We start from the raw sequence: 18,741 nt of genomic DNA on the forward strand, positions 1-18,741 counted from the left end.
TTTTCCTTAACAGCCTGTTAATAAAGGCTTTGTTGTAATCTCAGAAAATGCATTCTTAAATAGGACATTAATGTATTATGAGAAACATAACATGGTACTTAATACATAATTTACTTGGCCTTTCTCATACTTACATAGAAACTAGGCCCAACAAGACCAAATTACCTCATGGTGTATGATAGGATACTCTTAAGAGTACTAATGAATATGTTTACTAGATATTTAACAGATTCCTTTTTATGCCTCCCCTGGGTTTGCAATGGGAGTTCTACGATGTTATCTAAACAGCCAATGTAAATTGTAGTGTGGCTGGCTGGGCACTAAGCTTATTAGGTCTCTTACCGAATTGTCTACAAAGTTCTTAACTAAGTGTCCTTAGCTTTGGGGGTATTTATGAATCTCAAAGTTGTATGTACACTTGTGCTCACATGCACAATTTTTTACTTGGAAGAAAGATACGCTGTAGACATTTGAATTACGCAGTCCAGCACCGTGTGTGGTGGCATGGGAAGGCAGGGCATGGCAGAGAAGGGAATGATGAAATGAGTAATTTCCCAGAGGAGGAAATGAGGCCTAAATTCAGGAATAGTATACAGGGATAACTCCAAGGAACAGTTCTTAGTCAACAAGAATGAACAAAGGCAGGAGTCTGCACTGTACTTGGGAGACTTGTGACTAGTTGGGTAGTGCTGGCTCATAAAAGCTGAGGTTTACAGATGGGAATAAAAGGGCAAGAGATAAGTGACAGGAGCTCAGGAACTTCCATTTAGCTACACAGGGCTCCAAATTTTATACCCCTGGTCATAAAGGAAAAAGTATGCCGACACAACTAATATGCATGGACAAGTATAAAACATGTCAACTTACAATGATTGCCACTGTAGCAATATTTATCACAGTATATAATTATAGCACATCTATTATGTGGTGCATTAGTTCTATGACTTACTACTTGTTGCATGTTTGTATCTTTCATATCAATCTTTACTCTCCAGCCCCCATTTCCTGATAGTTACATATTTTACTGTTTTTTATGAGTTTGACTTTTTTAGATGCCACGTATAAATGAGATCATACAGTATTTGTCTTTCTCTGACTTAGCATAATGTGCTCAGGGTCCTTCCATGTCCTTGCAAATGGCAGACTATTTTCCTTTCTTGTGGCTGAATAATTACTCTGTTGTATGTACCACAACTTTTGTATCCATTCATCTATTTAGGTTGTCTCCATATCTCCTTGGCTATTGTGAATAATACTATAGTAAACATAGGAATGCATATGCTCTCTTTGAAATTCTATTTTCATTTCCTTTGCATATTTCTCTGGAAGTGGAATTGCTGGATTGTATGGTAGATCTGTTTTTGTGTTTTTGTTTTTTGGGGGTTTTCTTTGTCTTTTTGCCTTTTCTAGGGCCGCTCCCACAGCACATGGAGGTTCCCAGGCTTGGGGTCCAATCCGAGATGTAGCCACTGGCCTACACCAGAGCCACAGCAACTCGGGATCCGAGCCGCATCTGCGACTCTCACCACAGCTCACGGCAACACCGGATCCTTAACCCACTGAGCAAGGCCAGGGATCAAACTCGCAACCTCGTGGTTCCTAGTTGGATTCTCCTAGTCGGATTCGTTAACCACTGAGGCACGACGGCAACTCCTAGATCTGGGTTTTTTTGGATGAAATTCCATACTGTTTTCCATAGTATTTGGACCAGTTTATATTCCCAACAATGTACAGTTGACCCTTGAACAACAGCATCTCTGCATCCACAGATTCAGCCAACCTCAGATGATGTCCTGCAAGTATGTATTGAAAAAAATCTAAGTGGACCTGCATGGTTCAAACTTGTGTATCGACCAGTTTACCTTTTTTTGCTTTATTTACCTTTTCGCCACATCCTTACCAGCACCTGTTATCTCTTCTTGATGATAGACATGCTAACAGACGTGAAGTGGTATCTAATTGCAGTTTTTAATTTAATTTCCCTAATGATTAGTGATGTTGAACATGTTTTCATATATGTGTTGGTCATCTTGATGCCCTCTTTGGAAAAATATCCACTTAGTTCTGCCCATTTTTTAGTTAGATTATTTGGGTATATTTTTTATCTTTTTTGCCTTTTCTAGGGCCGCTCCCGAGGCATATGGAGGTTCCCACGCTAGGGGTCGAATCAGAGCTGTAGCCACTGACCTACGCCAGAGCCACAGCAACGCGGGATCTGAGCCGTGTCTACAACCTACACCACAGCTCACGGCAACGCCGGATCCTTAACCCACTGAGCAAGGCCAGGGGTTGAACCCCCAACCTCATGGTTCCTAGTTGGATTGTTTCCACTGCACCACAATGAGAACTCCTGGGCTTGCTTGCTTTTTTTTTTTGTCTTTTTCCCTTTTTTAGGGCCACTCCCATGCATATGGAGATTCCCAGGCTAGGGGTCTAATCAGAACTGCAGCCACTGGCCTATGCCAGAGCCACAGCAACGCCAGAACCGAGCCACGTCTACAACCTACAGCACAGCTCAGGGCGATTCAGGATGCTCAACCCACCGAGCAAGGCCAGGGGTCAAACCCGCAACCTCATGGTTCCTAGTCAGACTTGTTAACCACTGCACCATGATGGGACCTCTGTATTTTTTATTTTTATTTTTGGCAGTTGTTTCTGTTATTTCGGATGGTAATCCTTAATACATGGTGTGCAAAATCTTCCTCCCATTCCGTAGGTCTTTTCATTTTTCTTTTGCTGGCAGAAACTTTTTTGAGTTTGATGTAGTTGCATTTGGGTTCTGCTTTTGTGCTCTTGGCATCATGTTTAAAGAATCACTGCTAAGACCGTATCAAGGAGCTCTCCTAGAAGTTTTATGGCATCACATCTTATGCCTTTGATCCACTTGAAGTTAATTTTTGTGAATGATGTTAGATAGGCATCCATTCTCATTGTTCTGGATGTGTTTCTACAGTTTTCCCGGCAGCACATTTGTTGACAGAGACTATCCTTTCCCCATTGTGTGTTCTTGGCTCCCTTGTCAAATACAGTTGACTGCTGGATTTAATTCTGGGATTTCTATTCTGTTTTTTTTTTTTTTTTTTTTTTTTTTTTTTTTTTTTTTGCTTTTTAGGGCCACACCCGCAGCATATGGAGGTTCCCAGACTACGGGCTAAATCAGAGCCACATCTGCGACCTACACAACTCACGGCAATGCAGGATCCTTAACCCACTGAGTGAGGCCAGGGATTGAACCCCCAACTTCATGGTTCCTAGTTGGATTGTTTCCACTGCACCACAATGAGAACTCCTGGGCTTGCTTTTTTTTTTTTTTTTCCCTGTCTTTCTGCCTTTTCTAGGGCCACTCCCGTGGCATATGGAGGTTCCCAGGCTAGGGGTCGAATCCAAGCTGTAGCTGCCGGCCTACGCCAGAGCCACAGCCACTCGGGATCCAAGCCGAGTCTGCGACCTACACCACAGCTCATGGCAACGCCAGATCCTTAACCACTGAGCAAGACCAGGGACTGAACCTGAAATCTCATGGTTCCTAGTTGGATTCATTAACCACTAAGCCACGATGAACTCCATGGGCTTTCTATTCTATTTTACTGGTCAAGGTATCTATTTTTGCACTGGCACCATACTGTTTTTATTACTGTTGCTTTATAGTAGAGTTTGAAATCTGTAAGCATACCTCCAGGTTTTTTCTCAGGATTGTTTTGACTATTTGTGGGGGGCTTGTGTTTCCACAAAAATTTTCAGATTATTTCTACTATGTCTGACTGTGAAGAATGCATTTGGTATTCTGACGGGAACTTCATTGTCTGTAGGTACCTTTGGGTATTATAGACATTTTAACTATTAATTCTTCCAATCTATGAGCATAGAATGCCTTTCCATTTGTGTGTTGATTTCTTTCAGCAAAGTCTTGCAGTTTTCATCACACAGATCTTTCACTTTCTGAAACTTATTCGTTTTTTATGCTATTTTAAGTGGCATCGTTTTCAGATGCTTCATTAGTGTAAACGTGTACAACTGATTTCTTACGATTCTATATCCTGCAACTTAAACTTTATTAGTTCCAACAGATTTTGATGAAAATAGAAAAATTTTACTTTTTCCTTCTTTGGATGCTTTCTTTGTATTGCCTAATTCCTCAGCTAGGAATGCCAGTACTATACTGAATGAAGTAGTGAGAGTAGGCATCCTTGTCTTGTTCCTAACCACAGAGGGAAAACTGATTTCTCCATTGATAGTGGTGGGTTTCTGGTATATGGCCTTTATTATGTTGAAATATGTTCTTTATCATGAAAGCATGTTGTATTTTATCAAATGCTTTTTCTGCATCTGTTAAAATCATGGAATTTTTGTTTTATTAATGTGAGGTACTACACTTCCGGATTTGCCTGTTGAAACATCCTTACATCCCACGGGTCAATCCCACTTGGTCCAGGTGTGTAACTCTTTTCCATGTTCTTGAATTTGATTTGCTAATATTTGATTGAGATTTTTGTTATCTATATTCAACGATAATATTGGTCTATAGTTTTCTTGTATTCTCTTCTGGCTCTGGTATTCCTGTAATGCTGGCCTTGCAGATGAGTTTGGAATTGTTCCCTTCCCAGTATTTTGGAAATGTTTGGAAGAAGTTTGCATTAATTCTTCTTTAAATGTTTGGTAGAATTCACTGAAACCATCTGGGTACTAAAGTTTTCGGTGTTGGGAGTTTTTTGATTACTGATTCAATCTGTTTACTCATTACTGGTCTGTCATGGAGATCTCCCCTTAGAAACCCAGGATGTTGCTGAAGAACAATGGGACCTTCCAACTGCAGCCCACAAACCGGGCAGACTTCTACTTACCCCTTTCACTTTCCACCTCCTTTGCAGTAGAGGTTGTTGCTGCCACCACCTCCACTGTCACTACAACTCCTGGCTCCCTAGCCTTCTCTGAGGTTTAATCTACCCACTTTCAGATTCACAGATGGATGGATGGATCTCAGGTGTCCTGGTATGCTGTGCAGAGGCACTTTTGTCCAGTTATGGATATCCGATTCATTTTAAGGCAAAGGGAGGGAAAAGGAAGCACCCGTGCCGCCATGATGCTGACATAATCCCTAAAGAATCTGAAAGGCCCTCCACTTTGGAGACTCCTGTAGAAGGTAAGAGAAAACCTTACTTTCTGGAGATTCTGAAACGAGAAATGTCAGATTTGCACTTCGATTGTTCTGAATGGAATTTAGATTCTGAATGAATTAAGACTGTTCTGAATGGAATTGAAAGTGCTTGGGAGGGTATTAAGACTGGACTTTTTATTTATTTATTTATTTTTTTGTCTTTTCGCCATTTCTTGGGCCGCTCCCTCGGCATATGGAGGTTCCCAGGCTAGGGGTCCAATCGGAGCTGTAGCCACTGGCCTACGCCAGAGCCACAGCAACTCAGGATACGAGCTGTGTCTGTGACCTACACCACAGCTCACGGCAACACCGGATCCTTAACCCACTAAGCAAGGCCAGGGATCGAATCCGCAACCTCGTGGTTCCTAGTCAGATTCGTTAACCACTGAGCCACGACAGGAACTCCTGGACATTTTAAATTCTTGAACCTCTTCATTTACATTCTTTTATGTAGTATCAGACCAAGATGATAAAAGCTTAAGTAAGAGAAATGGTAAAATGGACAGGAAGAAATGGATTGGAAAATACCTGGAATAGAAAACCTAGCTTTAATACTGATAGACTGGCCACTTAAGTACTGTTGTTATCCACTGTCTTACAACAAGTTTCATACACATGACCAAATCATTTTGGTACCAATTTTGCTAATATTGGATGTACTAACAAATTAGAGTTACTCATTGCAAGACCAAGACAGGGCTCAAGTTCAGACTAGTGAGTTAACAAGTGAAAAAATACTGTATTTTTGAATATTGTTTGATGTGTGGGTTCAAACTGAACATTTCACTGGGAATGGGTGCTATGAAACATTCGTTTCTTCAAAAAATTTCCGAATAACATTTCTGCAAAAGAAACTTAAGACAAACAACTTAGAGCAAGGACAATGTTTAAAAGTCAGCTGAAGTTTTCTTTTAATTAAAGACCCAGGGGACAAGAAGCTCCTTTGTGTTACAGTACAATAACATATGGCTCTTAAACAGAGTAAAACAGACGTCAGGGAGTCAAGTGTTTATACCAGCGCTGAACTCTTACTGTAGCAGGCAAAAAGTGAAGCAGGATTCCTTTACTGGCACTGTAATACATTTCTACATGCAGTAAGTTCTTTGGTAGACTTAATCATTCAGCAGAATTACAGAATTTGCAGAGGAAATAGTAGTAAAATATTTTATGTGAAATTTGAGCACAGTACTTCTCACCATATGCTACTTTATAAGGACTTCAGCAAAAAATTCAATCCCACTAAACTTTTAAATACTGTCTCAAAACTCACCAATTAACTTCTCTGGATTCAAACACACACAAAAATGTAAAGTAGGGTAGGTAATGAGTTTTTAAACTATGTTTCATGACATTTCTAGTAATTGTGCAAATGGAAACTAATCTGAAGGATATGGAATTCTTTGAAATCCTGGACGGCTACCACTTTCTCCTCCATCCTTCTCCCAAGGCATCATTTTGGAACAGCTATCGAATATATCTTAAGTACGTAAATAATGACGGCAATTAATTTCCAACTACTACTACACCATTATATTCTCAAGACTTTGCCCTATTATCTATGAAGAGTGTGGGTTTTGAATGGTGATCAAAGTAAATCACTATTAAAAAGAAAACACCATGATGAAGAAAGGAACATAAGCGATTTTGATCCTGACACCGAGGCCTAATGTGTGCAACGCCACAGAATTTCAGTACCAGTGTGGTTTGAAAACGGATGCTCTTCCCACCGTGCAATGAGTGCTCTCCATCAAGAAGTGTGCTTCTGAAGTGGTTTGTGTTTTGATTTCACCAAACACTAAAATGTCTGAGACAGCATTTTCCTTTCAAAATCAGAAACTTGTTCCCACTGTGGATCCAAGACTGATTCATTACAGTATTCTTTGTGTGACTTATAAGATTAGTGTCATAATCATATAATTACATGTGGGGTTATTTCACTTAAGCCACCTGCACTGCTACAGTTCTAAACTCATCCTAGAGAGACTGAAAATAAATAAAGTGACTGGATTTCTCTCACAGATGGGTTCGATATTCAGAAGACTTTCTACTCATAAAGCTGCCATTGTAATGCGGAGTTCAAGGCAATGACTGATGGCCCCACCTAGTGTCCCCTCACACAACAGTTTGTACAGGGGGCACACACTGTGCGGGAGAGCTGGCTCGCTCTGAGGATGAGGTGGAGCGGTTGGAAATCTCTCTCTGTAGTTCCTCCACTTTCTTCTGAAGCTCTGCTCGTTTAGCAAGAAGTTCTTTATATCTGTTGTGAATAGGCTCCTACAAGAGCAAAGCACCACAAAATTAATCAATAGGCAATCCTAAACAAACCCAACTCACTCTGGTATATAGTTCCCTCCCTAAATGCTGCAATGTGTGTTTCTGGCTGTGGGAACCAAACCCACCTTTCCAGCACATGAACTTCAGGGAGTCTACCGACACCACTGCTCTCGTTCAGCGACTTTCCTAGTGCCCCCAAGTATTTCCACTGGATACCTTAGTAACTGGTGCTTAGTCAAATATAACAAACTACTAAGAAACAACATAATCCAAAAGCCAATACTCAAAAGAGTTCCTGTAATTTGAATTGCAGACTTTTAACTTTTAAACAGTTCTAAGCAGTAAATTTAACATTTTAAAATGTGGACCAGAATTAGATTATGCATTCAACCTTCCTAAAGCTATTTTCTCCAACCCATTAAAACAAGACCTCTAGAAGGTATCTAGTCCAGCACCCTCATTTATACAGGAGGGAAGACAAAACATAAGTGATTTTTCCAAGGCCATATACACAAGGAAGTCATGATAAAAACTAAGTATACTGGTTATCCTATCCCTATGTAGCACTTTTTCTACTACACTATTATAACTGTTAACACGAAAAATTGAAAGTTCTAAATGTGCAGAAGTAATTCTTCTAGTTGCTTTAAAGGAGACAAATTAACTCAGAAAACTGCATGGATGAAAACTCTCACTACATTGCAGGGCATATACCTGTGGCTTCATCCGTGGATTCCACCTCACGTAATATCCCACCCAGAGCTCTAGGTGGCGCATGCTGGCTACTGGATAAAGGACGTGATTGGAATAGCTCCCATACAGAGGATTAGTGAAGTCCTCCAGCTGGCTATTTATGTAAGACCACAGTGACACAGTCCTTTTGGGAAGATTCTAGAAGGAAGAATAATAGGTTAAGATTCCCCGTTATATACTTCTTTCTGCTTTAGATGAAATCTGTAAAGAGGTATATGTGATCTTCAAAATCTTTTTTAGAGGGAGAACTTCGATAAAAGTGATAGCCCCATTTAGATTAAAATCAGAGGGTAGTGGGAAACAATGCGGTCCCTCAAAAAGTAACACAGAGTTACCATACCAGCAATTCCACTCTTAGGTATATCCCCAGGAGAGGTGAAAACACATGCACACAAAACCTTGTATACAAATGTTCAAAGTAGCATCATTCACAATAGCCAAAAAGTAGAAAAAAACTCAAAAGTCCATCAAATGAAAAACGGATAAAATGCGATATATATATTAATACAATGGACTATTATTCAGGCATAAAAAGGAATGAAATATTGTTACATACTACAACTGAACCTTGAAAACATTATTCTAATTGAAAGAAGCTAAATACAAAGACCACATCTTGAATGATTCCATTTATATGAAATATCCAGAAGAGGCAAATCAAGAGATTAGTTTGCCAGGGTCTGAGAGGAGAAGAGGAGGAGGAGTAACTACTAATTTGTACAGGGTTTCTTTTCAACGTTCTGAAACTAATACTGGTGATGGCTATACAACTCTAGATATGCTAAAACCCACTGAAAGAGTGGATTTTATGGAATGCAAATTATAGATTAGCTTAAAAAACATTTTTAAAGAAATAATAAACCCTATTGAGGCTCTTAAAAAATGAAAAATATGTTTGAAAGTCATTCTTAATCGGCTAACACTCAATACTTAAGTATCAACTATGAACAGAAATATTTACTGCATGCTGGATATGGAAGATATAAAGGTGAACTATAAAATTCAGCATCTGTCTTCAAGGAGCTTACAGTCTAGGAAGCACTACATGGCAGTTACTGTAGTGTTTTAAATGTTTAATTGTCAGAATAGTAATCTTCTTAAGTCCTTAAGTAAGTACTATTACCCCTACTTTACAGAAGCTAAAATTAACTTTCCCAAAGTCACAGTGAAAAATTCAAGATCTGAACCCACGCAGCCTGGCTCCAGAGCAAGCACTCATGACCACTGGGCTTTACAGAAAAGTGTGAAGAAACAATTTTATAACCACATTTTTTTTAGAATGAAAATGTATGCAGAGGGAGACACTAATCAAGATAATTCAGAATTTCATACACAGGATAGATACACTTTGAAAAAGAAGTAAAACTTGAAATGTAATCCTTATTACACAGTATCTTCTAAATAATACCAACCACCTAAAAGTGGTATCTCTGGGGAAGTGGGAAGTTAAAAATTTTAACTTGCCACACAATCTTTTTCCAGTGTTTGAGCATTTTACAGTATTATTTTACAATTGAAAAAAAAAAAATGCCCCATATGTACACAGAATGTATTTGGGAATTTGAACTGTCCTTTCAGTCAAATGTGTATTTGTTGGTTAATTATACTTTTCTGTACCTGCTTTGATGGCCTTCCACCCTGCAAGGAATAAGAGGTAACACTCGTGCTCCTAACACTCCACACACCTCAGTTCTCTTCAGTGGACACTACTTCCTACCCATAGACTCAACTGACAGCCAGTTGGAATGTTCAGCCTTATGACAGAGGAATTTTAAAAGAGAGGAGGGGCGATCCCTTTGTGGCTCAGTGATTAACAACCCGACCAGGATCCATGAGGATGAGGGTTCGATCCCTGGCCTCGCTCAGTGCGTTAAGGATCCAGTGCTGCTGAGAGCTGTGGTGTAGGTTGCAGATGCAGCTTGGATTCAGCGTGGCTGTGGCTCTGGCGTAGGCCTGGCAGCTGCAACTCTGATTCAACCCCTAGCCTGGGAACTTCCATATGCCAGGGGTGGGGCCCTAAAAAAAAAGCCAAAAAAAAAAAACATAGAGCAGGTTCCAATGTATAGAAAGAAGTAAGCATATTACAGCATGTAAAATACAAAGAAATCATCCAAAGAACAACGGTTCTATTAGGGTTCAGTTGACTCGCATCACAGAATGTGCTCTAGTAGGAAAGCACATTATAGGGGGTAGAGGTGGGACGGTTGTGGTTCATGTTTTACCTCTTTTCCTCTCTGCTGTTCACTGTTGCAGAGGAATGTTCCAAATAAACAGCTATACAGGTGGTCCAAAATGGTAACGAGAAAATACTCATTGAATTCAAATGCTGTGGGAAACTGCAAATCAAACACCACAAACACACAAAGTTAACAGGCCATCTCTAAAGCATATTCTTCCAGGTATATTGGTAGAGCCTTTGTAATACTGCTTAAAATGAGGCTAAACAATCCTCAAAACTATACTTCTAAACCATTAAGACATTATCTGCTTCGTGTTCTGTTTAAAAAACTGATCTTTATAATTTTTCTGAGATAATTTCTTTTTTTTTTTTTTTTTTTTTTTTTTTGTCTTTTGTCTTTTTTGTTGTTGTTGTTATTGTTGCTATTTCTTGGGCCGCTCCCGCAGCATATGGAGGTTCCCAGGCTAGGGGTTGAATCGGAGCTGTAGCCACCGGCCTACGCCAGAGCCACAGCAACTCGGGATCCGAGCCACGTCTGCAACCTACACCACAGCTCACGGCAACGCCGGATCATTAACCCACTGAGCAAGGGCAGGGATCGAACCCACAACCTCATGGTTCCTAGTCAGATTCGTTAACCACTGCACCACGACGGGAACTCCAGATAATTTCTCTTAATAGCTCCTTTTCTTGCCCAGCAAGAGGAACAGTCTGACTTTATGTTCCTGGGTCCTTTTATACCTGTTAATCCTCAACCTGGGCTACATTCTGGCTTGTCTTTCTCTGCCAAAAATGACCGCATTTCAACATTATAGTTGTTTTTTAGGGATTACAAAAAAAAATGCCAATGTCTCTAGAAAAATGTCAGCAAGGCACAAAAATAAACATCCCAGGTACATGTGCAGATCACTTAAAAGCCAACTTACTTATCCTTTCAAGGGACATCCACTCAAACCAGAACATCTGATAATCCAGTACCTTGGCAGCCTCTTTCTAACAAGAAGAAAATTCACTTTCTCTTAAACCCAGAGCAAGGGCTTGACTAGATGTCTTACTCTTATACAACACAACTTGTGGGAGGGATTCATCAAGGACAAACTACAGATCCCAGGAAGGTAAAGGATTTAGTATAATCCTTCCTATCCACCTAATATTTCAAGAATTGTTGGAAAAATTCTATACCGATTATGGGACTGTGAAAAGGACCTCCATGAATATTCGGATTACGGATTTGGGAAATAAGTATTGGTGCCAAGTTCTTCTTAGAACAATCCCTGCCCCAGCAGTGAAGGAAAACAGCATAAACTGCACGCAAAGGGGACAGGGGTGAAAACCACTTTGCCTTGAAGTTTCCTAAATTTAGAAGCAGAGTAATATGGTGAATTATCTTCTCAAACAATTCACCTTCTTAAACAATTTATTCTTGAACAATTTTTGTGGCTGTGAAGCGAATTAAGCAGGTGATTAAAGCACATGCCAACAAAAAGCCAATTAATTATAAGAAATTCTGTCAAATCCCATTCATTCATTTACAGATAAATCCCATCTTCTGTATTGTTACACACTCTTTAACAGCCTTCTTTATTAGCCAGCTCTGAATGCACCCTGACTCATTACATAGTGATCCAAAGGAGCTAAGCCTATGATTACGTTTTCATTTTCTTGGCAAAACTATTAGCTCTGTTAGCAAAAGATGGCTTAATCAGTGGCCTTTCCTCACAACAAAACTAAAATAGCAGTATTTTAGAGCATTATTTAAATAGAGCATTAACTGCTGCTATTGCTTTTAAAATCCTGCGCATAGGAGGAATATTTTGTTCTCCTTACATGTGTGAAATCTGAAGGGCCCTTTCTCAACTGCTCCCTGATCCCAGGAGTGATGGGATGGGGATGAGGGCAGGAGGAGAGGGAGAATCTGGCTAATCACAACCTAATTGGTCCCATTCTGACAAATGTGCTATTGAAGATTCTGCACAGACATTCAATTATTTTAAAAACGGATGACTGCCAGCAAACATTATGATTGTCTAACACATTGAATGCTCAGGAAGAAAATGCTATACAGAAAAATATAAAAGTAGATATTTAAAATAAAGATTCACAGCTATAGTGTATTTTAAGTTCAGTCAATGAAACACAAGATTAAACTGACATTCCATTAACAAGTTCAAAATTAAACTGCTTTTAGATATACAGCATATAAAAAGTTAACATAATTACTAAGGAAGAAATGTATCTGTCATGTATTCCTCTATGCAAACAATTGGTAAATGTGATCGATTTTGTTTCACATGTTGCTCCCTTCAAGGTATTCTCAAAAGTAGTACACTGAACCATCAATGATGCCTTCTGTAGTCCTATTATGATATGTTTAATTTTTGCCAATAGTCAAGTGTTAGTTAAAAATTGAGTATGTTGGAGTTCCCATCGTGGCTCAGTGGTTAACCAGTCCGACTAGGAACCATGAGGTTGCGGGTTTGATCCCTGGCCTCGCTCAGTGGGTTAAGGATCTGGCGTTGCCGTGAGCTGTGGTGTAGGTCGCAGACACAGCTCGGATCCCGCGTTGCTGTGGCTCTGGTGTAGGCCGGCAGCTACAGCTCCGATTCGACCCCTAGCCTGGGAACCTCCATATGCCTCAGGAGGGGCCCCAGAAAAAGGCAAAAAAAAGAGACCGAAAAAGGAAAAAGAAATTGAGTATATTAATGATCAAAAGTAGGTCCTATTGTTTTTGGACAAATACTAACAAAAAAAGAAAAAAGGAATAGCAAGGATTTGTATAGCTGATATATACTACCTCAAAAAACCAACCAGGCTCTCAATTATTTGAGGTCTAAATAATTAACTGATATACCAAGGAGTATGTCCAGCTTTGGGGTTCTGAGATTATTTTTCTGAAATTTTTTTTTTTTTTTTTTTTTGCTTTTTGCTTTATAGAGCCACAGCTGCATCATACAGAAGTTCCCAGGCTAGAGGTCAAATTGGAGCTACAGTTGCCGGCCTACTCCAGAGCCACAGCAACAGGGGATCTGAGCCACGTCTGCAACCTACACCACAGCTCACAGCAATGCCGGATCCTTAACCCGCTGAGCAAGGCCAGGGATCGAACCTGCATCCTCGTGAATACTAGTCAGGTTCATTACCACTGAGCTACAACAGGAACTCCACAATACCATTATTTAATACTACTTGTCCAAAACAAAGGAGGAATCCTCTCAGGGGTTATCATCAATGCCACTCATTGAAATGCTAATGGAATCAAACTGTTAAGTGTTTAATACCACCTCCAAATAATACCATTTAACCTAATTCACAATGTGATAGACAACAGGTTTTATAGTTCTGGTACCTAAAAAACATTTACAAGAACAAAATATAGGATAATCAGTGACCGAATCCAGCTCTGACTGGACAGCTTTAAAAGAGAATGTAGGAATGAATATTCCAGATAAATTACCTGTCTCGTCATTTGCCAGACACAGTCAATAAACTGAAGAAAAACAGGCGATCTGTCCGCATCTGCATGGTTCTTATCTCCATGGCCAAGTCTCTGAAACAAAGAGAGTGAAATATTACATAAGCTTTGTGGGACTTTTCATTTTTTTAATAGAAATAATTTTACTTTCTAAGAAAAGTAAAAATTCAGGAAATCTTTTCAAAAGAGCTCTGCAAGGAAAACAGAAATCACCATAATCCTATCCATCTATTCATATTTTGATGTGTAAACTGTATTATTTCATGATATGGGCTGCTTGTAACAGGAATTACAACTCTGTTTAATAAATGAAACTCAGATCCTAAAAGGCTGATAACAGAAGAGAGGAGCAGTCAGACCTCAGACCCCAGATTTTTGTCCGGGAGATAGAATTTGCCCTGATTGCTAACAGTCACTTGTACACTAGCCTCAGGAAGCACCCTTCTTTAACGCCTAGGCCAGAGCATGAAGGGGACCTATTGCATCTGAGCTCCAGTCTGTCTCTTTCAAAAAGAATTACAGAACATATAACTCTGACCACTCAAAAAATGATTGACATCTGCCCACTTCCCCAGTTTCGTTTTGTTTTGTTTTTTTCTTTTCTGAAGACCTTTGCCCCAGATGACTGAGATAGACTGTGCCCTAAACAGTGATTCTAAAAGTATGGCCCAGGAGTTCCCGTCGTGGCGCAGTGGTTAACGAATCTGACTAGGAACCATGAGGTTGCGGGTTCGGTCCCTGCCCTTGCTCAGTGGGTTAACGATCCAGCGTTGCCGTTAGCTGTGATGTAGGTTGCAGACGCGGCTCGGATCCCGCGTTGCTGTGGCTCTGGCGTAGGCCAGTGGCTACAGCTCCGATTCAACCCCTAGCCTGGGAACCTCCATATGCTGCAGGAGCGGCCGAAGAAATAGCAAAAAGACAAAAAAATAAAAAAATAAATAAAAGTATGGCCCAGGGGTTCCTGTTGTGGCTCAGGGGTAATGAACCCAACTAGTATCCATGAGGATTCGGGTTAGATCCCTAGCCTTGCTCAGTGGGTTAAGGATCCGTGAGCTGTGGTGTAGGTCGCAGATGCAGCTCAGATCCCAGCATTGCTGTGGCTGTGGCTGTGGCGTAGGCTGGCAGCCACAGCTCTGATTAGACCCCTAGCCTGGGAACTTCCATATGCCTCAGGTTCGGCCCTAAAAAGACCAAAAAAAAAAAAAAAGTATAGTCCATGGTAGACTTCCACCAGGGTGAGAGGCCTATGAATTCAAAACCATTTTTGCAATGTTACTAAGACATTCTTTGCCTTTTTCGATGCACTGACATTTGCACCAATGGTGCAGAAATGATACAAGGGGAAACTTTTGGTACCTTAGGAGGAATCAGGAATCAAGGCACTGGAATTAATCTACCCTAGTAGTTACTATATTCTGCCCTGCCACACACTTGCAGTTAAATGAAAGGAAAAAAAAGAGCCAATTTCTCTTAAGCCAGTTTCCTTGACGAGACAGTAAAAAAATATTAACTGTATTATATCTCCCCCTTTATTAAAATACATATTTTTTCTTTTTTTTTTCTTTTTTGCTTTTTTAGGGCCACACATGCAATATATGGAAGTTCCCAGGCTAGGGGTCAAATTTGAGCTATAGCTGCTGGCCTACACCACAGCCACAGCAATGCAAGATCCAAGTCAAGTCTGCAACCTATACCACAGCTCACGGCAATGCCAGATCCATAACCCACTGCACAAGGCCAGAGATAGAACCCACAACCTCATGGTCACTAGTTGGATTCATTTCTGCTTTACCACAACGGGAATATCCTTTGTAACAAAATGGGAAATACAATATGCTTCCACTGCAGACCTACTGAGAATGACAGGAAACACTAATTTTTCATTGAACATCATGATGACTTGAAAGAACAACTGACATGTGAACTATGATTATTAAGACTTGAATATCTTGCAGGCATTTTTTTGAAAATACAAAAATGTGAATGTGTCACTTCAAAGAAAACAATGGACAGCACTTTTTATCAGTGATAAAACTCAAGCTTTTGAGAGCAAATTAGATTTGGGGGAAGACACTATCTGCCGCAACTGAATCTGATAATACTTTAAGACTTTTCTAATAAAATCAGTAGTGATACCAACAAATGTAATTTTATGATATTATGTAATGAAATGCATTAACAATGGAAGAGTGTATACCTCAATAAGCCAGTATTTCCCAAATAACCATCACACTGATGTTACAATTAAGCATGGGGAAAAAGATCCACCTTGCACTATTCAAAGTGTAAGATGGACCAATGGGATTTAATAAACACTGAAAAACTCATTTAGTTTTAAATTTCACATTACAATTAACTTTAAAAAACTACGATTCATCAGAATGGCAAATACATTTTAGCAAAACATCAAATATCTAAGATTCCCAGAAATAAATTAAAATACTCTTCATAAATCAATACTTTTTTTTTTTTTTTTTTTTTTTTTTTTGGTCTTTTTGCCGTTTCTAGGGCCATTTCCCACAGCATATGGAGGTTCCCAGGCTAGGGGTCGAATCGGAGCTGTAGCCACCGGCCTACACCAGAGCCACAGTGATGCAGCATCCGAGCTGTGTCTGCAACCTACACCACAGCTCTCGAATCCTCAACCCACTGAGCAAGGCCAGGAATGGAACCCACAACCTCATGGTTCCTAGTCAGATTCGTTAACCACTGAGCCACGACAGGAACTCCAATATAAAAAATTTTTTTAATTAAAATACTCTGTTTTTCAACCTATATATCTCTGTGTGGTCAGATTTTCACTTCTTTTAACTAAAAGAAGATATTATAACAGAGTGCATGCAGAAGTAGATACAAAATTCAGTTTTCTTCTGTTAAGCCAGATATTAAGGAAATTGGCAAAAAAAAAAAAAAAAAAAAAAAGAACGCCACTCTTTTATTTTGGAAAATACTATTTTTCTTTAAAATGTTACTTCCATTAATCTGCAATAGTACCATGTTCTGCATGTTCGTGTCCCCCCCAAATCACATGGTGAAACCCTAATGCCGAGGGTGATGGGAGTAGGCGCTGCCTACGTCAGGAGCATGGAACCCTCATGAGTAAGATTAGTCTTTCCTCCAAAGACACCCGCAGGGTTCCCTACCCCCCTTCCACCATTCAAGAACACAGTGAAAAGCTGGCAGTCGACAACCCAGAAGAGGGCCTTCACGAGAACCCTACCATGCTGGCTGGCACTTTAAACTTGGACTTCCAGCCATCAAAACTGAAAAACATAGTAGCCCAAATGGACTAAGACAGGCAGATTTTTTTATTTCTTTAAATAATTAAATTTTTAGGGAGTTCCTGTTTGGCTCAGTGGGTTAAGAACCCAATGTAGCCTCTGTGAGATTTAGGGTTTGTTCCTTGGCCTCATTGAGCAGGTTAAGGATCTGGCATTACCAAGAGTTGGGGCGTAGGTCACAGATGCAGTTTGGATCCAGTGTTGCTGTGGCTATAGCATAGGCCTGTGGCTGTAGCTCTGATTCAACCCTTAGCCTGGAACCTTCCATATGCCACAGGTGAAGCTGTAAAAATAAAAATAATATTTAAATTTTTCAATTTAATTTCTAACATGGTGAATACTAATAGTTATGAACAAAATTCTTTGGAGTCATTGAGAAATCAAAACGTTAGAGAATCATTACCCTATATTAACATGTGAGCACACCCTCTTGTATAGATGTTCTTAAACTTCCAAATTCTGCTTTTACACAACTACTAGGGGTAAAACATGGAGTAGATAACCAAAGTTAGGAATTTAGGAATCCATTGCAACTTCGACCATCCTGAAACATTTATGACTGTGGTTACATTCATATGAAGATGTGCAGTTCGGGCTGACTAAAAACATCCTTCTTGTTGTGAGCCATCTGAATAGACACTCCAGATGACCAATTTCATTTTCAGTTCAAGTTCAAAAAAGCAGACTACCTTTCAATGTCTATTTCTTTCAAGTTATTCATCAATACTGCTGGTACCCTCTGGGTGCTGCTGGATACTAACACTTAACACTAGACACAGCATCTGAGCAAACATGCTTCAGAAAGTCTTTTAGCCCATCTAGGAATCACACTCGCAGTGGCTTCAAACATCTGATAATCCTACCTCCCCTCTCCACGGTTTCCTAAACCCACCCCCCTCTCAATTCTACTCTAGCCACACTCACTGCCAGGCTGAACATGTGCTCACCCTGTTCATCTTTCTTGGAAAAATGTTCCTACTCCTCGCTCTCTAAATTCTGTGATTACAACTAACAGAGAGCATGGATGGGCACGAGAACCAAGGCCTACTAGGTAACTGGTCCCGAGTTTTCTGATTCCAAATGTTTAATTAAAAGCTACATGAATCCAAAGTATAATTAAAAAAAAAATACAAAAGCATAGCTTCGTTTAAAAGGGACATAATAATCCACTCCTCTATTCTAGGAACTATGAGAGTTCTGGTACACACTTGTAGAAAGCCATGACCAAAATCCAGAAGACAACTGGGAAGGTGATGGGATTAGGATGAGACAAGACTGAAGAAAACAGATGGTTAGCCAGAAGAACTGAAGATAATGAATGACATGGGAAAGACAGCTACTTTCAGATATTTGAAGGACTATTTTGTTTTGATTAGCAGTCATATTTGTTCTTGTCTCCAAAGAGGAATGTAAGAAAATGGGAAGCAAGTTTTAGTTCCCCATGAGGAAGAAGTTTCTAGTAGGTAGAATTTCTGAAGTGAGACTGGATGGCCCTCAGGAGGGGACTTGTTGCTTATTTCTGGAGGTGTTAATGAAGAAACCAAACAATCACCTCATGCAGACACCAAGAAGGACATTCAATAATTAACGCCTGGACTCTGGGGCCTTTAACTGTTAGATTTGATAC

General features: G+C 39.9%; 1 protein-coding gene across 7 annotated transcripts in view; it reads right to left on the reverse strand.

Annotated features, from left to right (window-relative positions):
- Nucleotides 6,042–18,741, reverse strand: part of MTMR2 (myotubularin related protein 2) — a 110,114-nt gene continuing 97,414 nt past the window's right edge. For all 7 annotated transcript variants that reach the window (XM_003357252.4, XM_005667262.3, XM_003129797.5 and 4 more), the window contains 4 exons: nt 13,816–13,908; nt 10,405–10,518; nt 8,144–8,320; nt 6,042–7,429 (listed from right to left, as the gene is read on the reverse strand). In XM_003357252.4, coding sequence (XP_003357300.1) covers nt 7,268–7,429; nt 8,144–8,320; nt 10,405–10,518; nt 13,816–13,908 — 546 coding nt within the window. In that variant the 3' untranslated portion in view covers nt 6,042–7,267. The remainder of the gene's footprint in view (nt 7,430–8,143; nt 8,321–10,404; nt 10,519–13,815; nt 13,909–18,741) is intronic.

This window comes from Sus scrofa, chromosome 9 (assembly GCF_000003025.6).
Source record: "Sus scrofa isolate TJ Tabasco breed Duroc chromosome 9, Sscrofa11.1, whole genome shotgun sequence".
Taxonomy (NCBI): domain Eukaryota; kingdom Metazoa; phylum Chordata; class Mammalia; order Artiodactyla; family Suidae; genus Sus; species Sus scrofa.